Here is a 25,667-nt window from a genome sequence, read left to right as displayed (position 1 = left end):
AAAAAAAATAATGGGCAAAGATCGTACCACTGTTGGCTCACTGGAGTTGTGGCTGCTCAGTTGGGTAGAGTTGAAGTTAGACATCCAGTTAGCTCATCATTTTGGAGATGAAAACCTGGGGACCAGAGAAACCACACAGTCTATCCTGGTCTCAAGGCAAATCAGAGCTGGAACCAGAGACCTAAGCTCTATGCAGTCCTGTGCTGGTTACATGGCTTTTGAGGCAGTCCTATTGACAAGGTCATTTTTTTTAAAAGTCTATTTTAGGGGGGCGGAGAGAACAAGAATGAGTAGGGGAGGGGCAGAGAGAGCAGGAGACAGGGAATCCAAAGCTGTCAGCACAGAGCCCAACGCAGGGTTTGAACTCACAATGTGTGAGATCATGACCTGAGCCAGAGCTGGATACTTAACCGACTGAGCCCCTCAGGCACCCCTACAAGGTCATTTTGTAAGAGCCACTCTATACCATTTGATGCCAGGGACTTTTTGATGTGGCCTGAAAAAAATAATGTTAAGCTTTTCTGTTGTTTTGCTTTTTAAATTCAAATAATCAGTTATCCCATTCTTAATGCTTTCAGCCCATCTACAACTCAAGTTAGGATCTGATGGCATGGAGTTAGGGATGAGGTGAGGATCAGTATAGGCATCTGGGATGTGATTCAGTCAGAAGGGTGTTTGGGTTCATTACTTTTTAAAAAAAATTTTTTTGTTTTAGATTTATTTATTTTTGAGAGATAGAGTGAGACAGAGCATGAGTGGGGAGGCACCAAGAGAGAAGGAGACACAGAATCGAAGCAGGCTCCAGGCTTTGAGCAAGCATTCAGCACAGAGCCCAAGGCGGGGCTTGAACCCACGAGCCATGAGATCATGACCTGAGCCGAAGTTGGACACTTAACCAACTGAGCCATCCAGGCACCCCGGGTTCATTACTTCTTAATAAACATGGCCATTTCGACCTGGGCTTGTGAGAATAGCTGCTTTGAAACATCCAGTTCAAGACGTCCCTTTGGAGAAATCCTAAGGATCTGACTGTTTGACTTCATGTGGGGCTATCTACTGGCTTAGGTTTCTTCTCTATTCAGCAGTAAAAGACTCATGACTTAAGCACATTTTAATAACTAGATATAAATGTTTGAATTTCAGCTGCCACTGTAGTATGTTATTCTCCTAATTCTTTTCTGAGGAAAAGAACCTTAAAAGATCATCTAGATTTTAAAACTTCTTAAATGTGTCCTATTTTGACAGGGTATTTATTTGGGGTGGTGTTCAGAAAGGAAGATAATAAAAAGAAAACAGTATCAAAACAGAAATATTATTAGATCTGCCATTGCACAGAAACCAATTTAAAGTAGATCTGGTTTGGTTCTCTCTGAAGAATGTCATTACTTAATGTGCCATGGGGATTTTGATGTAACAGTAGGTCATGAAGGATGCCATCATGGCAAGGGTTCAAAGGCCTGATTTACTAAGTTATTTAGACATGAGTTATCTCAGCAATTTCATCTGTATACAGATGTTTTCTCTATCAGGAGCTGTGCTTTGCCAGAAGGCGAATTGGCTTTACAGATAAAACCAACCACCCCCTGGCTGCTAGGCAGTGTGTGTCTGGTGAGTTTCCAGTGTCTAAGTCTGTTTTCAAAGGTTGGCTGGAAAGATGATCTGAGAAGCAGCATCTGAAGAGGGAGCTGATGCCTCCCTGAGTAACTCTGATGAAGGATTTTGAACTTTGGTGACTTTATTTTTCCTTCTTTTTGTCCTATAATTAAACTGTACCCGTTCTTTGGGTGAAATACTTATCTGAGATTAACCTGAGATAAAATATGAAACAGAAAAGTGTATCAGAAACAGACAGACTTGGGAGCAGGACCATCAGAGTTTGGCACCACACACTCACTGGGGTCATTTTGCCCATCTGGGCTGATCTGCATTTCTACAGCCTTTGATTTCTCTTTCTGAGCCACTTCTTGATAAACACTAGACCCTAGAGGAAATTCAGATATATTGGATTAACCACATGTACTCAGGAGCTAATGCTCAAAAAGCACTCCTTGCTCATTGCAAAATATCCAAGTTCCAGGAAAAGAAGCCTTTCAGGACTCCTAAGGTCAAATCCCTTTCAGGATTTAAAGGCCACAGGTTGTGGTGATCAAACCGGTGATAGTTAACACTGCTTCAAAAATAACTATTTAAGTAGTGCAACTAAAGTTACTCCTAAAGAGAAAATCAGGAAGCACTTGGAATGCAAGAGGGAAGGGTTCCTAAAGTGAAATTAAATAATAAAGATACAAGTTAATCATCAGCGTTTTTTCTTAAATCATAATGCAAGTGAATATGAAAAAGCTTATTAAATTCAATATAATTTAGATGGAAAGGAAAACTTTATGATGATTGTGTGTGATCCTCAGCATAGACTGAAAAGTAGAAAAGCAAGATGAAGGGAAAAACTATGTATCAGATGTATTTCCATAAAAACCTTATTTTATTATTGCCAGTCCATGTGTGGTACAACGTGCTTAGGTACACACGCACCACAAATAGTTGCAAATCAGTCACTAGGAAACCAGACTGCTACTGGACCAGGTTCAGATTTGTGGATCTAGCCTAACACAGGTTGAGATTGGCCGCCCTGAGGTGAGCTATCCCAGTTTCATGTACCTGAGGGTTTTGACAGTTCTGGGTCAGCTTTTTTGACCATTCTAAACCAGAGCTATCATTGGTCTCCAGTGGGGCAGCATCAGATTTATAAATGATGCCCGGATTTAATTCCCTCTCTCGTGTATCGTCTACACTCTGATGAACTGGAGTCAGATCAGATTTCCTAAAGTTTGCTCAAGCTAGACCCTTGCCTCTGGGATTTGGTGTATCTAGTAGTGTCAGGCTGGGTTGATCCCTTTTTCATAATGCTTGTCACATTCTTTTTTTTCCCTAAAATCAATTCACAGCCAGGCTTTTGTTAAAACAACTTCCTAGGTTTAGGCTCCTTCCTCTGAGCTATTTTATGCAGAACAGATTAGTATTCTTAACACACTGCTTCTTGACAGTTCATTCTCCAACTCAAAAATCTTCGTTGGCTCCCCATATAAGTAATATATGCAGCCTTCCTAGCCAGGCACTTGAAGCTGTCTGCCTCCAACTTGCCTCTTCAACCCTATTTCACACTTATCCAGTGAGTGTCCTCAGAGCCAAGCCTGGCATGTGATAGGTGATGAATGTCCTGATGGGTGGCCATCAGATTGACTAAGAGAACAGTCAAATAATTGACACGAATAGACAGTGGGTATGTGTGAAGTAGAAAAGGCCTGTGCGTGTGGTGGTTTCTTCCTCACCATAAGGACTCTACTCCCTTTTTAAAGTCCATTGTTTTAGCTTCTGCTGCTTCCACTGGAGTTGGCCATGGGCATCAAGAAGTGTAGGCACTAGCTCTTTAACCACATCAAGCTTTGATGTCCTTGAGTGCCACGTCACTTTTAAGCTTCCACCTATACTTGTAAACTGGGGAGTCTGGCCCAGTCTTTTCTTCATGATGGATCCGTTTCCTTTTCTGCCATACTTTCAAAAGCTTTGAAAACTTTTGTCTAGACTTGTGCTGTCCAGTGTGGTAACCCCCTAACCACATGTAGCTGTTGAGCATTTGAAATGTGCCTAATCTGGGGGTGCCTGGGTGGCTCAGTTGGCTAAGCATCTGACTCTTGATTTCGGCTCAGGTCACGATCTCACAGTTGTGAGATCAAGCCCTATGTTGGGCTCCATGCTGGGGGTGGGGGCATGTTTAAGATTCTCTTCCTCTGCCCCTTCCCAACTTGCACACGTGCACATGTGTGCTCTCTTTCTCTCAAAGAAAGAAAGAAGGGAAAGAAAAGGAAAGGAAAGAAGGGGAGGAAAAAAAGGGAAAGTGCCTAGTCTGAATTAGGTGAGTTGTAATTGTAAAGTACACACCAGATTTTGAAGATTTAGTCCCGGGAAAAAAAACAGTATAAAGTGTCTTGATTTATATCTTGATTACATAATGAAATGATAAAATATAGATATAATGAACTAAATAAAACATGATTTAAATTTACCTGTTTCTTATGTTTTCTAATGTGGCTTCTTAGAATTGTAAGGTTATGTATGTGGTTCACATATTTCAGCCAGCTCAGGTCTAGAAACTCAATTTCTTTTTAAAAATATTTATTTTTTAAGTGTTTGTTTATTTTTTGAGAGAGAGTGTGGACGAGTGGGGGAGGGGAAGAGAGAGAGGGAGGCACAGAATCCAAAGCAGGCTCCAGGCTCTATGCTGTCCGCACAGAACCAGATATGCAGCTTGAACCCATGAACTGTGAGATCATGACCCGAGCTGAAGTCAGATGCTTCGCTGACTGAGCCACTGAGCCAGGTGCCCCCTTTCAAAACATTTTTTTAATGTTTGTTTATTTTTGAGAGAAACAGAGCATGAGAAAGAAAGGGGCAGAGAGAGAGGAAAACACAGAATCTGAAGCAGGCTGCAGGCTCTGAGCTGTCAGCACAGAGCCTGATGTGAAGGCTCGAACCTGTGAATTGTGAGATCATGACCTGAGCAGAAGTCAGTTGCTTAACCAACTGGGCCACTCAGGTGCCCCTAGAAACTCAATTCATTACATAATGAAGAATTAGTTTAGCTCCTTTTTAATTGTTAAAGCACATGTTGAAAATGAGCACTTTTAAGAAGTATGAAATGACCAGTGTTATGAAACCAGCCAGAACAAAGAGATGTGTAAGGAGTGTCATGTTATTCTCCCAGTCTTGCAGACAAAGGTGTAATTTCTCCTAGGTGATTTGAAATGTGAGAATAACTTGCAGACACCTCCCTATTCTCTGTGAGCAGTTCTGAGGCTGGTAGCAAAAATGCAGCATTTCCAGGTTGGCACAGCGATGTGCTCTGCTCCGCTGTCAGATCCTGTCATGCTAGCATTGCCTTTTTGTTCGTGGACTCTCTGCAATTTCATCCTTTAAAGTGGTAATAGCTGTGTGGGCAGCTGTGGGCAGCAGAGATGTTTGCAGGCGAGTTGCATGACTTTGGAAATGTACCGAGTGTGTAAATGTGTTGACTTTGACCCACTTGTATGATTTGTGGGCAGCTTTGAAATTCCATTCTATTTTCCAAGTCCGTTAAGTCACATAGAACGCTCCCTGTGTACTCAAGATCACATAAACAATCTACTCTCTGGCGTGATGCTAATGCACAGGATGTGTCTGTTTCAAGTGAGTTGTGTGAATGCACAGGGCTCGCAGTGAGCTGGCAAGACAGAGCTGCTCTGCTCAAGGTGTTACTGAGATGGGGTGGGGAGTAATCGGTGTTGACCTGTGGGGCCCACAGCGAAATTCCCGTGCTTGGTAGTGACCATTAAAATGGCCACATATAGGCAACCAACGGAATGTGAAAAGATAATTGCAAATGACATATTGGATAAAGGACTAGTATCCAAAATCTATAAGGAACTCACCAAACTCCACACCCAAAAAACAAATAATCCAGGGAAGAAATGGGCAGAAGACATGAACAGACACTTCTCCAAAGAGGACATCCAAATGGCCAACAGACACATGAAACGATGCTCAGCATCCCTCATCATTAGGGAAATACAAATCAAAACCACACTGAGATACCACCTCACACTGGTCAGAGTGGCTAAAATGAACAAATCAGAGGACTCTAGATGGTGGCGAGGATGTGGAGAAACGGGCACCCTCCTACACTGTTGGTGGGAATGTAAACTAGTACAGCTCCTCTGGAAAACAGTGTGGAGGTTCCTGAAAACATTAACAATAGAACTCCCCTATGACCCAGCAATAGCACTGCTAGGAATTAACCCAGAGGATACAGGAGTGCTGATGCATAGGGGCACATGTAGCCCAATGTTCATAGCAGCACTCTCAACAATAGCCAAATCATGGAAAGAGCCTAAGTGTCCATCAACGGACGAATGGATCAAGAAGATGTGGTTTATCTATACGATGGAATACTACACGGCAATGAGAAAGAATGAAATCTGGCCATGTGTAGCAACGTGGATGGAACTTGAGGGTGTTATGCTGAGCGAAATAAGTCAGGCAGAGAAGGACAAATATCATATGTTTTGACTCATACGTAGAATAGGAGAAACTTAACAGAGGACCATGGGGAAGGGGAAGGGGAAAAATAGTTGGGGAGAGGGAGGGAGGCAAACCATGAGAGATTCTTGAATACTGAGAACAAACTGAGGGCTGTTGGGGGTAGGGGAGAGGGGGAGAGGGGTAATGGGCATGGAGGAGGGCACTTGTTGGGATGAGCACTGAGTGTTATATGGAAACCAACTTGACAATAAACTATAAAAAAATAAAATAACCACGTAGTCTTTGTGGAGCATATCTTTGCTTAAAGGCAGGGAATCATTTGCAAATATGGTCATGTTTTCAAAACTAAAGCATTTCTTTTACAGTTGTGTGCAAACAATTGAATTCTTTATTATCTGCCTCCCATGTTCAACATACTGCAACACACCAGTATGAATTTAGGAGAAGCAGTGAATATCTGCATTTGTTCTGATTTTTAACTAAACGTTGTGCTTCTAGACAGCTAACTCTGCACTGCTGCATCCCAGATTTCATCTCGGTTATTTGGACCCAGGAGATGGCTCAAACCGTGTATAGGAAAAGTTATTAACAGCCTCTTTTTACTTCGTGTGAGAAAATTAACAATGCTGGTGCCAGTTTGCCTTTTTTCTGCCTGCGCTGTAGTATAAATATTTTTCTTTTGACACCATCTGTGAATTGTAATATGAATTTTATGCCCTGCTGGGTTTATATGAAAGGTTCTGGAATCTCTCTGGAGCACAGCAAGCCTTGTGGTTGAGCAGGGCTGGACATGGAAAATATGGAGAGAGTAGGGTGAGGCTGAAAGGGCATAGGGAATGTATCCGATCCACTGAAGACTCCTGAGTGCTGATAATTTCATCTCGTTATGAGGAGTAACATTTAAGAATTCCAAGGCAGATGTGGAGTTGGTAGTGGTGTATGACATGGCCAGTTGCAAAGCATCACAGCCTGCATGATAGCCAAGTAGAAGATGGGTTTGAGGGGAGTGAAACTGAAGGTGGGGAGACAAATTGGAAGGCTGTTCCAGTAATCGAAGTAAGAAGTAGAGCTTGTGCTAAGCCAGAGACGTGGAAAAAAGGAGTTGGATCTGAGAGAGATGGAAAAGGAAGAAATTATAGGAATTCAGTGTGCAATGTGAAGAAGTACAGGTCTGAAAGTTTTCCCAGTGTGTGGCCAGGTGAGGGACAGGAGTGAGCCTGTGGGCTCACTGGGCATAGGGGGTTAATAAGCAGGTTTGAAAGAAAAGTACTCTGGGGTCTGAGAGGTGCAGAGCTCAGAGGCCAAGAATGCAGAAGACAGCAAGACCATGGTGGTGTAGAAATGGATCAGGAGACAAGTGCAGGTCTGTTTGGTTTAAAAAAAATTGCTTAATGACGTCATCTCTTGGAGCCTACAAAATACTGTAAGAAAAATACTATTCAGGAAATGGCAACTACAGGAAGCTTCTCAGACAGTAAGGTACAATAGGCAAGTGTTGTCACTGGAGTGGGTGGGTCAAGGGTGGTAATTCTCTATTAACCTGCAGACAGAGTCAGGGAAATTCCCAGTTGCCTTTAAAGATGTATTCTAGGGTCACCTTTTCTAAAAAGCCTTTTGAGCCCTCCTTGCTCTAGCCTTCAGGCCGAGGGAGACAGCTGGCCTTGCTTTCTCCTTCAGGCTGCAGGTGTTCTTTGTAATACCAGCTCTGTGTTTTCGCTTACTACCTATATACTCTTTCCCTCCCAGTAGATGGTGGTTTTTTTTTTTTAAATATTTTTATTTATTTCTAGGAGAGAGAGAGAGAGACAGTGTGAGCAGGGGAGGGTCAGAGAGAGAGGGAGACACAGACTCCGAAACAGGCTCCAGGCTCTGAGCTGGCAGTCAGCATAGAGCCCGACGCGGGGCTTGAACCCACGAACTGCGAGATCATGACCTAAGCGAAAGTTGGATGCTTAACCGACTAAGCCACCCAGGCGCCCCGGATGGTGGGTTTTTTGAAAGGGGGAAGTATGTAATCTCCATTTTGTTACCTTAACATGTGGAATGTATCGGGTATAGCTAGCCTATAGTGGATGTTCAGTAGATGTTCACTGAATAAATTCAGGGGATTTATACGCAGCATGGTAAAGTAGAAAGATAAGTAGTCGGGACAGAAGAGAGGGGACCTGGGTTATGACGCCAATTCTGCTATTGGCTATTTGGCCCATAAGAAGCTAGTTAGTTTTGCTGGACCTTGGTTTTCTTGTAGGCAAAGGGGGTTGAACAAGAATCTAGGAAATCCATGAATGGTCTTCAAGAGATTCCTGAATTTCTTGAAATGCAGAGTTGTATATACTTATGTATGTGTATATTAATAGACACACACACACACACACACACACACACACAGGTCCCATCCACCTCTGAGGAAAAGACCGAGGACTTTCAACATACTTCAGAGGGAGCTATGGTTTAAAATAATTAAGAACCACTGAATAAAATGCAGCTTTAAAGTTTCTGTATAGGATGGAGTTGGGAGATGTGACCCTATGGTTGGGGGTGAGGTTTAGCTAAAGGACTTACCTTAAAATTGCTATTAAATGACAGTCTACTTACATAGATTTTTATATTTGAGGCAGTGAGGCATGGAGGTCATGGAGATTATGGAGAGATATATGCTAAAGCTTCTCTAAGCTCATCCCTTTGTACTGTCACTTCTTAGAGCTTTTTAAATTCTATGTGAACTGTATATGATTATGCTTCTTATTATGTGTTATCTTCATGAGTTAACTAGGTATGGGACTTTTATTTTTTAACATTTTGGTAAGGTCACATGTGATTGTTTTTGGGCTCTTAGAGTTACTTTTACATGACAGGAGTTTTTGTTTTGTTTTCTGAATATTTATATGGAAAATTAATTACATGAGAGAAGAAAATGCATAAATAGGGGAAAAAATTTACCATCCACAATCTTTTTTTTTTTTTTTGGAACATAACGAATGCTATAGTCAGATAAGCTTAGTGACTGTTGGAAAGTATTAGCAAACACTGGCCCTCGTGTACTTGAACAGAGGTATAACCTATTAGATGTGTGCATAGTCATTGGAAAGCTTTGTTTTATATCCTGTACTAACTTGAGATAGATATTTCACATTGTATTTTCTGAAGTGCTTTGCAAAGACCACATCTTATTTTACTTATGATGATGGTGACTGCGATGGCATTAGAAGGTAGCAGAAGTATGGAACATCCCTTTATATGCATTTTACAGAGAGGTTAAAGGAGCTAAGGCACAGAGCATCTACTTGAGATTTCAACTCAGAACATTGGAATCTTTTTTTTTTTAAGCAACATTTGAAGAGTTAAAATAGCTGCTGGGCAGATTTTTAAGTTTTTAATTTTAATTCTAGTATAGTTAACATACAGTGTTACATTAGTTTCAGGTATACAAATAGTGATTTGATGGTTCTATACATTATTCAGTGCTCACCATGATTAGTGAACTCTTCAATCCTCATCAGAACATCTGAGTCTTAAGCTTGTGCTCCTAACCAGGTCAGTGTATGACTTTCCTAAAGGGAGGTTCTTTTTTTCTTAAGACTTCACTTTTGAAGTTTCAAAACAGTAAGTATAGACTAATTCTTACTCTTATGGTCATTACCAAGGCCTGCACAAACTATGCATAATTTGGAAACACTTCACCTACGTAGATACTCTTTTGTCTACTTCAGTTTCATTTCTCATGGTGCATAATCTTCTTGATACAGAAATATTGTACAGTTCATCTTATGTGGCTATTCCACTTTGCTTTGCCCTTAGGGGAGGTGGTCCAGACATTTGCCAGCAGCATCCTACAGCCTTCAAAGAAACAACCAGGTGTTTTAGGAAAGATCTAAAATGTACTGCTAGAAATGACACTAAGCTGCAGTGTATCTTAATGGGGCAATTTACTGTGTGAAATTAGAATTGCAAAGAAAATTAAGATAATGAGGTCTGTTGATTTCCTAGGAGGCTTAAGGTAAAATATATTAGTCTGATCATCACCATCTGGTTGGGTTTAGAATTAGGCTTCTTTGTCTGAGAGTCTGGTGTCTGGGGTGCTTGGGTAATACCAGGTCTCTGGGCTGCCTCTGGGTTGCACCTGACTGAGTCTATAAGCCTTATGCTCCTGTCTGAATTGGTCAGTCCAGCACTCCCAGGCCACAGTCTGAGTTATGTCCTCTGAGCCTTTCCTCGATGACTGCATGGGGCATTTTCTCTGAGCCTGGAAGAACTGATGCAGTGTTCCTGCTTTAGTTTCAGCTGCTGGATGATAACTTGATGGTCTGGCGCTGCAGTGATGCAGAGCTTTGAGTGACTTAAGCTTGTCTTGCATTTGGGGTTCAAGTCTACAGCCACCATATTGGCCTGTAGAGCCCACCTCCCTGTAAAGGTCACTTCCCTGGGAACTCCTATTGAATTTAACTCCCTGTCCATGAATTTTGATAATAGCCTTTCCATTGGATCANGAGTCAGATGCTTAACTGACTGAACCACCCAGGTGCCCCAGGGAGAGGCTTAAGAGGTAAAACTTCTAGATGGAGACCTCAAGTAGATAAATCCACAGTTAATTAGCACTTTTTTTTTTGGCAGATGTGTGTGCTGGTCCCTATGGTTCTCTGTGGTTATTGTCTACGGTCATGGCTTCCTTAACTCAGGAACTTAGAAGTAACTTACTGCTTTTGCATGGATGACTTGTTTTAATTACAAACTACATTATCAACAGCATGAATATGCTGGGTAAGCAGAAAGTAATTTTCTCAAAGGTATCATGAAGAGAATAGTTAAAATTGGTCTCTCTATTAGTTTCCAGTTCTCTTATTGAAAACTTTTATGGCTTTTAAACTTCCTAATGGAGTTGGTAAAAATAGAGAGCTCAAACTAAATTAAAATCACCATTAGGGGGAGAAATTTGATGGGAGGGGGTTGCCACTATGTATGCTGCCTCTAGATTTGAGGAGAGAGGCAATACTTTCTCATATTTAATATTTAATTTTCATAATGGGCTCCTTCTTCAATTATTCATTCATTCCTTGCTTGTGCCAGGTTAAGCTCTTTATCTGTCTTTACACATATTATCCCCAATCCTCACAACAATTTTGCAAGGTAAGTATTATTCATTTGTTCGAGCAACAAATATTTTCACGTTAAGTGGTTGTTATGACCTCGGCTGTGAGCTAGGTGGTAAAAATGGAACAGTGAAGAAGCAGTTCAAGTTCCCTGACCTTGAGGTGTTTTTCGTTGTTGAAGGGAGAGAAAGACAGTAAACAGGTCATTAGAATGCCTTGTTAACATTCTTAATATACTCTTCAGGGGTGTATACATTTGTAAAAAGTTTTCGAAGAGCAGTGGTGATACTTTTGACATCCTCATCTTGTTTAAGAATCTTTCCTATAGAAATGCCGAAACACAATTGAAAAGATAATTGGCAAAGATGTTAATTCCAACGTTGTTCTAGTAGGCGCATGTTGAAAAAGCTCATTGGTAGGAGAATGGTTAAATCATTGTTATATTCATATGCTGACATGTGCGCGTTAAGGTGAATGAAGTAGGTCTGTGTGTTGACACAACTGTCTGGGATATGCTGTTAAATGACAAACTCTGGTTGTAGAAAAGTCTGTATAATAGGAACATATTACCTAAAATAATAATCATGAAGAAAAGGGAACAAAATTGGGCAAGAGTCCCACCAGAGTGTTAGCGTTGGTCCCCTTTAGGCAGAGTTGTGTGTGGTGGCTGTGGGGGACAACTTTTGCGTGTTGCCGTGTTATTTAAACTTGACAAAATAAACATGAGTCCTTTTCAGATATTTTAAACTGCGAAGGTGATCGGTACAAGGGCGGAGTTCTGTCCTACAGGAACACAAAGGACCCCGATTGGAGTGGGAGATGTCCGAGAAGGGCGCGGTGGAGGGAACGGCTGGTCTGAATTCAGGATGGACATGGTCAGCCATGAGGAGAGACACAGAATGAGGGCGTCCCAGTAGACGGTTTTGGAGCTGACCACTTCTGTACTTCAAAGGTTTATCCAGATCGTCCTGGGTTCTTCTTTACTTTGCCTCTGCAACACATCAACCACTGTTCCTAAATACTCTAGGAATACTCTGACGTACCTCTTCTCTATCTCAATGGCTGCTGGCTTAGATTTCTCATTTCTCACCTGGATGATGGAGAAACCCCTCTACTAGGTCTCATGGCCCCTTGTCTCTATCCCATGTCCTTCTACCTGTTTACCCATCACTGTGCTGAGTGATCTTCTAAAAATGCAGTTTTGACCTGTGTATCTTCCTTCTTAAATTGTATAAGTGATCCTCCTTAGATTCTGGGATCTAATCCATCCTCTAAAGCAAGTGTACAGAAACCCTTCTTACTTCTTCCACCTTCCTCCCACAGTAAATGTTACTTGTATTATCTGGAAATATTTTAATTTCTTTACAAATGCCACTCTTCTTAAGAAACAGGAATAACATGGATTTAGTAGTTGGTTGTTGGCCTCTTGACTTGTAAATGTTCTGACTAGTTACCCCTTTGTGAGTTCATGTCTGTAATTTCATATTATGTTGAGGTAACAATTTAGAAATCAGCAAATTTCAGGGAAAATAGCCTTACTGTCCTTGGGGATATTTTCTTCTGTAAATATTCTTGAATGAATGTTTCTAATGGCAGGAGAATCTGGCATTAATTTTTATACTTGTCTATTCCAAATCCGGATACACTCCACCTTTATAGAATACACACTGTTCTAAAAACACTACATTGACTAAACAGTCTTATTTGCTTTGGCTAAACTTAGAATTAATGGATGAACTTGATGTACCATCAGATAGACACAAAACTGAGAGATGGTCCTGAGAGATTTACTTTAAGACGTGCTATGTATTATTCTTCCATTCTTCTTATCCACTGAATTTGTAACTTTATTTTTCTATTACTGAGTGGTAAGAAGTAATACTTTTAAGTAAATATTAGGAGTTGGTTTCATCTTGTTGATTTTCAGAAACGTTTGTGCTTCATAAACACAATATAGGAGTAAAGTGATGTACTGTCTTTTGGTTCCCCCTGGTGGACAATTATATGCAAAACTGAAACTACAAGTTTTAGATAGGGATGGGTTGTAATTATTATAGAAAACATCCCCAAGAATAAAACATATTTCTATTATACTGTAAAATAGCAGTAGTGAAATATGTTATGTAAAGCACATAATAGTGATGCTGTCTTTTCCTGTTTTTCTTCTTACTGAGTAATGGCAATGCTGGGACCATAGTGTAAAATAGAAGCAGATTTCATTCCACAGCTTCAAAACAGTGTGCATCAGGATAAGGCTGATGCTAAAATTTGACAGTATCATTAATTCATTAGTCTAAACACTACTCAGATTATTCCAGAATCTTCCAAAAGCTAGACGTTACTCTGAGGAATACATAATTTTGGAAGTTGAGCAAATGGTTATTTTTATTTTGAATCAACTTATTTTGATAAACTTATTTGTTCATTCATGATCTTCTGAATTTGCAGTTTCACTGAAGATGCCTTTATCTTTACTATAGGGAATTAATTGATACCTAGTTTTATGTAGCTGGTTGTGTCTTGCTTTCATATCAAATGTTCAAAAAAAGGTTAAACCAAGAAGAAATTGCATAGTCTTTCAATTAAATTTTATTTGTATATGATGATTTTGTAAAATAAAAGTTCACATTTATTGAGATAATCATTTGGGCATTATCTCATTTAATCTTTTCAGTAATTCCATGAGGAGGCTGGTAGTTCGCTGTCACTACCCACATTTTATGGAGCTTAGGAAAGGTGAGCTTAGCGAAAATCTAATGAGCTGGGGCTCAACCACGTATTCTTACTCCAGAGCTGTATGTTTATAACTGCAGCAGTGTACTTCCTCCTGAAGTAGGAAAGAGATAGGTATATGTGTGGCTAATACTCTTGAGAGACTTCTGTGGAGTTCTGAGACACTGCTGTTAGGTCTCTGTATTTGAACTGAGGAATTAGAAGATTACTTCAGCTTAGAGATTTTTGCCCTCCCCCCCTCAATTTGAATAGGACTAATAGAAGAACCTCTTTAAATTGTGTTTCGGTTTGAGAGGACAAATTATATCTGTTATCATAGAAGTAGGTTTCATGAGAAAAATGCATTTTAGCTCTTTGGGTTCACCATTGAGTCTTTGAGCGAGATGATCTTAGGTGTGAAAGTGGCAAGGAGGGGTAAATTGCTCGGTTCTAAGACTATGGCAGGCACATTTAGGTATAGGTACCAAAGTAAGTATTAAAATACAGATATCAAGGGTTTAGGAAACTCTTTTTCTGAAAATACTCAGAATAATGTAATTTTCTTAAAGTTAGCAATTATAAAGAATAGCCATCACTTAAACACTTTTCATGTCTTATCTAATTTTTATAGTAACCTGATGATTATTAATAAGCTAACTATGATTATAGGCAGTATCCAGATGAGAAAACTGAAGCCCAGGTTAGTTAGGCAATTCACTGGAGGTTCGTGGGGTAATGAAACAGAAGCCAGAATTTGAACTCCTGTGATCTAGCTCAGGAGCCTATGCTCTAAACCACTTGGCTATATAGTGCACTTTCCAGTAGAACTCTGTGATGATGGACATGTTTGATGTCTGTGTAATGCAGTACAGTAGCCACTAGCCACACGTAGCTACTGGGCACTTGAAACATGGCTAGTACAACTAAGAAACTTAAATTTTATTTTATTAAAAAAACTTTTTTAATGTTTTTTTTTTTATTTATTTCTGAGAGAGAGACAGGATGAGCAGGGAAGGGTCAGAGAGAGAGGGAGACACAGAATCTGAAACAGCTTCAGGCATCAGCACAGAGTCTGACGCGGGGCTCGAACCCATGAACCATGAGATCATGACCAGAGCTGAAGTCAAATGCTGAACCAACTGAGCCACCCAGGCTCCCCTGTCTTTTAATTTTTAATGAGTGTAAATTTAAATAGCTTGTCTGTGTGGCCAGTGGCTACTATACTTGGACAGCACAGCTTTACAAGATCTTTCAGATACTGTAGAAGTGGAGATAGAAGACCTTTAGTATTACCTCATCTAACGCCTTGCTTTAATGATAAGGAAACTAAGCCAAATGCTTAATAATCTGCAGAGTTACACAGTTAAAGAAGGGACCAGATTATAACGCAGGAGTTTTTAATTCTCAGAAACAGCTCTTCCCATTCTGCACTTTTGTTGGCATCTGCAAATTTATGTTTCTGCTGCCATTGTTAATATTAGATTGTAAGATTATTTTTTGAAAAAAAAATCTTTCTCAAAATACGTGGCCAATTAACTTTCTTTTTATTTCAGGTTATAGAAACACTATCACGACTTTCTCGCACGCCTATAGCGTTGGCCACAGGAATCAGGTAAGCTTGATTCAACTTTGTCCAATGTAATGATTATTTACTGGATGGTTACTATTTATAAAGCACTTTGCGTACAGGGTCCACATCTCATTCATGCGTGCACAGTGCCTGGTATCTAAGTGCCTAATGCATATTTGAAATTAATCGATCAAGGAAGAATGTATTTATAGAGTTGAATAAGATACTTTGGCTAAACATCATTGCCAATTCACTATTGACTGTTACCAATACGGTTCTTTGTTTTCTTAATTTTCTCCAAGATTTCATTTCATTACACGATTCATCAAAACAAACAGAAATGCTCAAGTAAATACGTACTTTAAAAGATGTTGTAGTACATTTATTTCCTACAGTCCATAACAATAACTCAAAACTTTTAGGAGTTCAAAAAGTAAATCAGACAAATATAAAACAATAATGTGTACAAGGATGTGTGTTGAGGATTGGCACTAAGTGGAAAACATGGAAGTAAATAGGTTAAATTAATTATGCCATCTCTGTGCCATGGAGTATTATGCAGTCAGTAAGTATGGAAATATTGTAGACATGTATGTCATGCTGGACTTCTTCTGTTTACTACATTCTCAAGTTAGGTCAGCCAGAAAATCGTATTGTTAGTAACATTAGCAATACAGAGAAGGTTTCAGTGGCTACACAGCTAGGTCACATGGATATGGAACGGATTTCAATTTTTGCTTTGTTTCCTCAGAGGTTCATATCTTATTCTCCAGCCATTATGGGCCTCTGTGATGCTGTCTCTCTACCTCTGTTGCTTCCATTTTTCTATGTCCAGCTCACATTCAGGTTTTAAGGAAGATAAGCACATCTTACAGGACTGACCAGCAGTAACTCGGCAGCCCCTTCCCTAGATACAAAGCCCAGTGACTTCAGGGAGGGTACCCTGTGGATCCTTTTTTGGAAATGGGCTGTGACTTTGGCAGCTTCCTAAGTAGTAATCTCTAGGCTGGATACATGTTCAACACCTTGCGATTTGCTCTGCATGATTCATCTTTCCATGTTAATATATATTTTATGTCATTATATGTAAACAGATTTTGAGTCACCCTGATACTCTTTTGATGTATTTATGCACATTTGATTCTGAAAGGATATATATTAGAAGGTTTTTCTTTCCTTCTTAATTCTTACCTATAAATTTTTCTACAGTGGGTTTGGTATAAGAGCATAATCAAATGTGCCTGAATTCATTTAAAAAAAAAAAAACTGTTTGAAACTTTGGCATTTCTCACACATTTTAATTTACTTGAAAAATGTAGGTTCCTTAAATGTCTTAAGTATTAAATTAATACATAAACCAATGTGAAAATCTGCTTTTCAGTCTTAAATATAGTTATCAATTACTTAGTGCTCACTTATTATCTTGATGGATCCTCTTATTTTTATGAAACGACCTGCTGGCTGCATGTAAAGAAAGTAAAACTTTTGGCATGATAGTATAATTATGCTTGTATTAGACATGCACTTGGGCATTATGTCGGTGTTACGAAAAAAGTTCATAGTATAGTAGGCAAAGGAAGTCAGTGGCTACGAATTAGGGGATAAATGAAAGTGTTTTTCTTTTAATAGAGGACAAAGAAAACATCCTACTCTCCCTAAACTCTTGGTTTGGTCATTTATCCAATAAAGGAAAATTTATTGTTCCAAGTAGAGAATTCTGTAAGAATTGATCATATATAAAGGGCACAATATTTTGGTCTTCTAATAACTTTTATCTATATTTGGCAAGCTGAGTCATGCAAGGATGATTGTTACCAAACTGTCTGTAAGTCAGATCAGATTCTGTAGGTGAAAAGAGAGAGTGCTGTGGCCAGGGTACATGGACAGCTGCCTGGTCCCTGAACTGGAGAGCTGCAGTGGCTGTAGTGCAGTAAGCCTGCAGGTAAGTGGCGCGCGAGGGGCACATCAGATGAGCACATTAGCGTGTCCACAGCTGCTCAAGTGACTGCAGTGACCACTAGTAATTGCTCCAGATAATTTGGGGTAGCAGGTGCCCCAGCCCCCCTGGGGGATTCCCTGTGCAGCCACAGGACAGGCACTTTGGGGGATGCCTGGGATGTTGTGTTACACATGGTGACTGACCTGACCACTTTGGTGGCAGCTGAGCTCATGAATTCAATGACAGGTAAATGCCTGGCCTTATTGCTAATTTCAGCCTTTTCTCCCCCCTCCTCTCTCCCAGGCCCTTCCCAACAGAAGAAAGTGTTAATGATGAAGACATCTACAAAGGCCTTCCTGATTTAATAGAGTATGTTGGGCATCTTCAGAAAAATTAAACCACTGCCAATTTTTGCACCCTTTTGGATTTTAACTGTGGATGTTAAAATAGCTTTCTGAAGTGGAAAAGTGGCTTAATAATGATTAAGATGTGTAAGAATTCACCTATTCACCTCAGGCTAGTGATGGAAAGCTTCACGAGAGAATTTGTAGTTTATGCTGCGTGCCCGACACCATGCCAGTCCCTATGACAAGTAAAGGAAACAGACTGCAATGAAGTCAAATTTGGACGTTTCTCAAAGGCGTACTAGAGGTGGTGGATGAAACAGAGGGAGGCAATTAAGGATGAAGGACAAAGAGAAATAGGATCTACTACTGGAATTGTAGGGCAGATAGTGCATGCTTTGTCAGTTCAAGGAAGGGCGAGATTAGTGTGGGCTGGTGTTATTCAGGGAGTTTCATTAGATGGTGTTTGTTCTGCACAGAGAATCCTTTCGGGTTTTATTATTTAACAGTCAAGAGAGGCAAAAAGGCCTTTGCACCTGATTATCTTCTGCTGATTGAGTGACTTGTGCAGATTACAAATAAATATAAGACATGATCACCACCCCTCAAGGAACTAATGACAAAGATCAGGCTTGTTTGCAAAGAATTATAATAAGACATAGCTTATGCTCCAGGAGGGATTCAGGTTCTGTGGAAATTCATCCATCCTAATACACGAGCATTCCAAGCTTGTTCTTGCTGTGAGACCTTTGCATTTGCTTCTTCTGTGGCTGACTTCTGTCACCTTTCCCATCTTTGCTTGGATGTCTCTCCACAGAGAGGCCTTCCTGACTACCCCATCTGAAATTGCTGTCAGTCCCTTACCTAGCTCTGTGGTTTTAAGGCACTCACTACTGCCCAAGACCTTCTTTGTTTGCTTCATTTGTTGTCCATGTCCTCATTTGAAGGTCAACTTCGTGAGATCAGGGACTTGACCTTGTTCTAGGCTATTGTTCTAGAACTTCACACAGCATCTGGTGAAGAGCAGGTCCTTGATAAATATTTATTTTCTGGATGACTAAGCAGAATTGCATTAAGCATCTACTGTTTGCCGGCATTATGCTTCAGGCCCAAGCTGTTTAGTTGTATAAATACAAGCTTATTGAGAGCCCATAACCATGTTGCATGCATGATCTTGTGTTGGTTATAACCACCCATGATGAGGTTGTTTATAGTATCCCAGCTTTTGAAGGAGAAAACTGAATCGTGGAAAGCTGAAGGTCAGAAAGCTAGTAAATTTTAGTCTTTGAATTTGAACCCAAACGTTTCTTACTCCAGAGCTGAGGTTCTTTCTCAGAGCAGTGACCTCTGGAAGCATCCTGAATTGCCTGTCTGAGAACTTCCTGTGGAAGAGCAGTGGAGAGTGCTGACAGGAAACCCTGGGATGGCCAGCCAGCAGCTCTTCCCAGGATGGGTGGCACTTGCATGTTTCTTACCTCTTCTTAACACCTCCAAGATCTCACTGATCTTGAGCAAGATTGATACTGACCATCTCATTGAATTGGCTACAGTCTTGGCTAAAGTGACTGTAAGGTCACTAGGTAATATAATCAAATCCCTTAAAATGTTAGGAAGCATGTATTATTTCTAGAGCTATCATGATGTTCTTTTTTGAGCCCCAGCAATTGGCGCTTATACCTACTACTTTTCCAAGCTTGCTGTGTGGATGTCAGGATAGACCTTGGGAGGGTGCATCCCTAGATAAGTTTGGAGAAACCTGGGCTCCTGAGGCAGCTGTTCTGAGATAGCAGCTCATGTTCTGTGAGATGCAGCCTGCTTCAACTTTCCATCTGATGGTGGAAGGTCTAAATAGGGTGATTCCTGCAGGTGCTGGCTTTTGAGTTTGCTATGACACCTCGGTTTTGAGTCTTAGCTTTGTTATCATCTCTCTGGCTCATATCCTTAACTCTGACTTTTGGGGGTGAATCACCCTAAGGGAAGCCCCTGGAACAAACACTGGCCTATTCTCCACTACAAGGGGAATCATTCTCTTCTCACATGGAGAGAAGCAGACACAGGATGGGATGGAGAAGGTGTGATGTGGCTAGGTGGCACAGTGTCTTTACTTTTTCTACTTTGATGACCAGGGTGTCACTCAACCCCATATATAGATGGCCTGGATGTGGGAGAAATAATGTAGATTATTGTTGATATGTTGACCACTGGAAGAATCATAGTTGTCTTTCCGGGCTCTCCCCAGCTTCATTTTATGCAGTCAGGAATTACTGACCAAACTGTTAGCAGGAAAAGCTCCCTTAGTGTGATATTGAATGTAACAAAACCCAAACCATTCTAGCCCAATCTTGAGACTGTGTGTGAGTGCATATGCATGCACACAATTGCATGTGTGTCTCTTCTACAATTCTTAAAAAAATTTTGTTCTAGTTTTGTTGAGAAATAATTGAAATACATCCTTGTGTAAGTTAAGGAGTACAGTATATGGTTTATTTACATATATCATGAAGTGATTGCCACAGTAGGGTCAGCTAATGCCTGTCATGTTACATAGATATAATTAAAAGAAAAGAAAGAAGAAAAGGTAAAAAAAAAAATTCTCCTTGTAAGGAAAATTCTTAAGGTTTACATTCCTAACAACTTTTCCGTATACCATGCAGCAGTGTTAGCTGTAGTCATCCTGTTGAACATTCCATCTCTCTTATGTACTTACCTTATTGCTGGAAGTTTATACCTTTTAATCACCTTCTCCTAATATTCCCTCCCCCCCGCCCCAATGTCCTTCCCGTCTTCCACTTCTGACCCCACCAAGTCTGATCTCTTTCTATGAGGTTTTTGTGTGGTGTTGTTTTTGTTTTGGATTCCACATATGAGTGAGATCACACAGTGTTTGGCTTTCTCTATCTTATATCATTCAGTGTAATGCCCTCATGGTCCATCCATGTTATTGCAAAAAAATTTCCTCTTTTTCTTTTTGCTGAATAATACTGCAGTGTGTATGTATACACACACACACACACATATGTACATACATACATACATATACACACACACCCACCACAACATCCTTATCCATTCTTCCATCAGTGGACACTTAGGTTGTTTCTATGTCTTGGTTATTCTGAATGTTGCTCTGCACATGAGGGTACAGATATCATTATGAGCTAGTGTTTTTGTTTCCTTTGGCTGTATTCCCAGAAGTGGAATTGCTGGATCATATGGTATTTCTATTTTTAATATTTTTGAAGAACTTCCATACTTTTTTCCACAGTGACTGCACCAATTTACAAACCCACCGACAGCGCATGAGGGTTCTTTTCTGCACATCCATGCCAACATTTATCTCTTGGCTTCTGATGGTGGCCATTCTAACAGGCATGGGGCTGTATCACATTGTGGTTTTAACTTGAATTTTTGTAATGACTAGTGATGTTGGGCATCTTTTCATGTACCTGTTGGCCCTTCATATATCTTCTTTGGAGAAATGTCTACTCATATCCTTTGCCTATTTTTTAATGAGGTTATTTTGTTATTTTTAAGTTGTATGACTTGCTTATCAGATAGATGGTTTGTAAATATTTTTTCCTATTCCATAGGTTGCCTTTTCACTTTGTTGATGGTTTCTTTTGCTGTGCAGAAACTTGCTAGTTTGATGCAGTCCCATTTGTTTATTTTTAGATCTTCTTGCTTGTGCTCTAGGTGCCCTATCTCCTACAATTCTTAAAGAAAAATCTGTGTGTATTCATATAGTATGTGCCTCTGCCCTCACTGGAAATAGTCAAAAGCAACACTTAAGCAAGATGAGGTGTTTTGGTGGGGGGGTTCTTGGGAGGTGGTCAAAGGCAGTGGAGCTGGGATTGGGAGTAGCAGAGAAATGTGTTTCACAGCCTCTCTTCTTATTGAACAGGGTCCCCTTTGATGCAGAACCTGCTCCTTCATTTCCTAGCTCAGTCATAGATTCTCCAAACCTTCCTATCCTTTGATGTGTTATTGAAAGTGTTCAGACCAGTTGAACTCTCCCCCGTTACCTGCTTGGATTGCCTGTCTCAGCTCCTCAGTATGGAAATTCTGGAATTACCTAGTGACTTGCCATCTGCCCAGTTTTACAAAGTAGCAAGTTCAGTGGCATCCTTCATTCCTTTCCCCTCTCTCCCTAATCCTGACTGGTCACCACGTCTGGGTGACTGCACCTGACACATTTCAGGACTTACTATCTTCTTGTTCCCTCCACTCAGCTGCTATATAAAGCCACCTCTTGCGTCCCAAATGCCCAGGTAAGATTGAGCTTACAGGGTGTACTGCCTTTCTCAGGTTGATTTTAGCTCTTCCCTCTGGGGGTCACATTCGCTTAACTGAATGAGATCCCACTCATGATGTTGCTGGGCTCTTAATAGCTTTTGCCTTTGGACATGTTGGTGTCCTTTGTCCGGAATGTCCTTCTCCTTTTTTCACTGAGTATGTGTCACTTCTGAGGGCAGAAACCGTGTCTGCCTAGTGTACAGCCATATCTCCTGGAACATAGTAGTATTTATTTAGCAAATACCTATTAAATAAAGAAATACATTCAAGATCCTGTTCAGACGTAATATCTGTTGTGAAGCCTTCCTGGACTTCTATAGTCAGAGGTACTCTTACTCTTTCCCTTGCTCCTACATCTTGCATTCATCTGCTCTGTTGTACTTCTAGAATTATGTGTTCATGCGCTGTTGGCTACACTAGACTATGGGAGAGTCCTCAGATCTTCTTGATCTATGCGTTCTTAGCACTGAAGAGTCTGGACCTCAATAGGTTCTGAGAAAATGTCTTGAGTGAGTGGTTGGGTGGACAGCTAACCCTAGAACAAATTTTTCTGAGAGCAGAGTTCACTGACATATTTGTTAATGTCCTCTGACTACCAGATGAATCTCCCTTAAGGCACTTTTCTTTCTTCTGGGTGTTTGAAACAGTTCATTCCTATCAGATGCTTCCAAATAATCCATGACAACATAGGTTCAATCACAAGGTTGTCTATTTTGAAAAATGCTCCAAGTTGTGGAGTGACATTTACAGTTTCAGTGTTCTTATTTTCATACATATCAATTTATAATGTCCTGTCTGCACAGGCCCAGGATAGGTGGAAGGGCTGGCAGTATTGAAGGAGCTGAATTTTTTTTTTTTTTTCCAGAGAAAGGTTGATGCTTCTTTCTAACATGTCTAAATGTATTAATCTCAAGTCTTTGGGATTACTAGTGAATAGCAGCTCTATATAAAAGTCTTGAACTGAAAGGGAACACTTAAGGAGTAGTAACAAAACATGTGATGGGTAGAACAATTTCTACTTTGAGTGAGTGGGTTTACAATCTCATATGAAGGATTTAAGAGAGATACATCAGTCAGTTACTTCATAAGCATTCACAGAAGCCTTAAAAATTGGGATGGTTTTCAACTGTCGGGAGACCAGCTGATTTCAAATGGTATTTAAAAATGCCTTGTGGCCTTGGAATAATTTCTGTAAACAGGAAACAGGCAAATAAAACAGATTATAGTAGGATCTGGATGACTGGGGGACCTGAGGATACCCTCTGAGTGGACTGGATGGAGCGTGGTTGGAAAACCACTGCACTAGGTACTGACAGTAATAACTCTGTGGAAACTGATGCTTTTATTTTTTTAAGTTTATTTATTTTGGGAGGAGGAAGGGAACAAGTGGGAGGGGGGGTAGAGAGAATCCCAAGTAGGTTTTATGCTGATGGTGCAGAGGCCAACGCAAGGGCTTGATCTCAAGAGCTGTGAGATCATGACCTGAGCCGCAATCAAGAGTTAGATGCTTCCCTGACTGAGCCACCCATGTGTCCTGAAACTAATGCTTTTAAAAGACCATTTATAAACTATGAGATTGTCCCCAACTCCCCTGTGTTCCCCATGTTGTACCCATTAATATATTTGATCAACCTCAGGCCTTGAAATAGGAAAAATGGGGGCAATATGATAGAGTAATGAAAACATTTAGAGTGTAAGACTCTGTTTTAAACTGGATCTGCAACAGACCAGCTGTGTTTTCACAGGCAAGTCAAATAACCTTTTGTTTTGTCAGTTTCCTGATGTCTTTTAGGGATCAAACAGTAATGCTTACCTGATAACACAGGTAGTGAATACTGAGCCTGGGCCAGCTACGGGAGGTCGTGTGTGGAGAGTGATCATTTATGTGCTTGTACATTGTAAATACCCAGTGAATGTTAGATGTCACTGCCATCCTGGGTGGATTCTGTGGTTTGGCATTATTCTCATTAGGAGGGAAAGAGTTGTAATATAAAGCCCTTTGACTCTTGACATGAATTACGTTTTCTTTCTTCTCTGAGTTTTCTGCTAGCCTCTATGTAGCTATTACATTTACAGCATGATAGAAAATGACCTGGGTATCCTACCCTTTGTTGTAGTGAAACCCATGTGGAAGATGAAGAAGGTCTCTACGACTGCGTTTATGGAGAAGATGAAGGTGGAGAAGTCTATGAGGACTTAATGAAAGCAGAGGAAGCACATCAAGCCGTAGGATCTCACTTGCCTTATTGTTTTTTGTTTTTTTTTTTAATATTTTTATTTATTTCTAGGAGAGAGAGAGACAGTGTGAGCAGGGGAGGGTCAGAGAGAGAGGCAGTCACAGACTGAAACAGGCTCCAGGCTCTGAGCTGGCAGTCAGCACAGAGCCCGACGCCGGGCTCGAACCCACGAACCGCGAGATCATGCCCTAAGCGAAAGTCGGACGCTTAACCGACTAAGCCACCCAGGCGCCCCTCACTTGCCTTATTGTTAAAGTTACTTTGAGTATTTTATTAGAAAAGTGATTCCTTGCAAGACTAATTAATATAATTATGTAACTTCTGATGGGATGGGCTTTTATTTTCTTTTTACGTTTGCTGGCTTTTAACTATGTAATCATGATTTATTGCATTTGGAAACACATACACCTGGCATTTTATAGTTCAAAAGAACCAAAGGGAATCTTTGATCTAGTCCTTGTATTCTACTTGTAAGCAAAGCAAGTCTCAGAAATGACATGCCACCCAGCGAAATAGTGACCAAGTGGCAATAGAACATAAATTCAGGGAATTGTGAAGTGTTATCATGAAGGGAAATCTTCTCTTTCAAAGCAGTTTAATCTTCTTTAAATTTGATGTAGCATAATATATATGTTAAAGAATATTTTTTCATATTTGTTGGGTTGATAAGAGGTATTTTTTTTTCGTTATAGCATTTCGTTCCTAGCATTTTTACTGTTTCACAAACTTAGTTTCAGATACTGTCATAGTCAGTATGCATGCACAAAGGTTAACCTGCCACCAGAATATCTAAAACATTCAGAAAGAATTACTCTGAATTATTTTTTCACCTATAATTTGAAACAAATGGTCAGTCATGTAGTCTTTTACTAATCTTGTTTTTTTTTTTATACAAAACCCTTTTCTCATCAGCTGGGTGGTAGGATAGGTGTTTTTAGTGCTTTGATGAATTTCCTCAGCCCTCTTTGTAATCTTGGCTTTACTAAAAGGCTGGTGAGTTGTCCAGTGCCCCTGAGAGGGAAAGTAGCTTCTGTGGGATAGAATAAGTTACCTGGCCTGTGTTTGGTAATGAATGAGCTTTAACCCACTGTGTGAGCTGATAGGCTGACTGGGGCAGTATTTTTAGATGACAGAGTGTCACCTGTATCTGCTATAATTATCATCTGCTTGGGGTACCAGCAGACTCGTGAGTGTCTCCCAAGGACAGTCCTCATTCAGCTGACAGCGCTGGGTTGTTTATACCGGGCAGGGTTAAGGGCAATGATCATTTAAATGCGTGAGGGCCTTTCTGGTTTGCTCCTCATGGTCCTGGGTGCTCTATCAGGATATCTCATTTACAGTTCCTTGGGGTTAGAACTGTAATTCTCACTGTTTTGTGGATGAGAAAACAGACATGGAGAAAATAAGTAACTT

General features: G+C 40.4%; 1 protein-coding gene across 1 annotated transcript in view; it reads left to right on the top strand.

The window, feature by feature from the left end:
• Positions 1 to 25,667, top strand: part of VAV3 (vav guanine nucleotide exchange factor 3) — a 349,649-nt gene that overhangs the window by 137,574 nt on the left and 186,408 nt on the right. The window contains exons 3-5 of the mRNA XM_077765552.1: positions 15,425 to 15,483; positions 17,684 to 17,749; positions 24,135 to 24,243. Of these exons, the coding sequence (XP_077621678.1) occupies positions 15,425 to 15,483; positions 17,684 to 17,749; positions 24,135 to 24,243 (234 nt within the window). The remainder of the gene's footprint in view (positions 1 to 15,424; positions 15,484 to 17,683; positions 17,750 to 24,134; positions 24,244 to 25,667) is intronic.

The sequence above is a fragment of the Crocuta crocuta genome, unplaced genomic scaffold, assembly GCF_008692635.1.
Source record: "Crocuta crocuta isolate KB4526 unplaced genomic scaffold, BGI_CrCroc_1.0 scaffold274, whole genome shotgun sequence".
NCBI classification, from domain to species: domain Eukaryota; kingdom Metazoa; phylum Chordata; class Mammalia; order Carnivora; family Hyaenidae; genus Crocuta; species Crocuta crocuta.
This window is presented reverse-complemented; position numbering and strand designations above follow the sequence as displayed.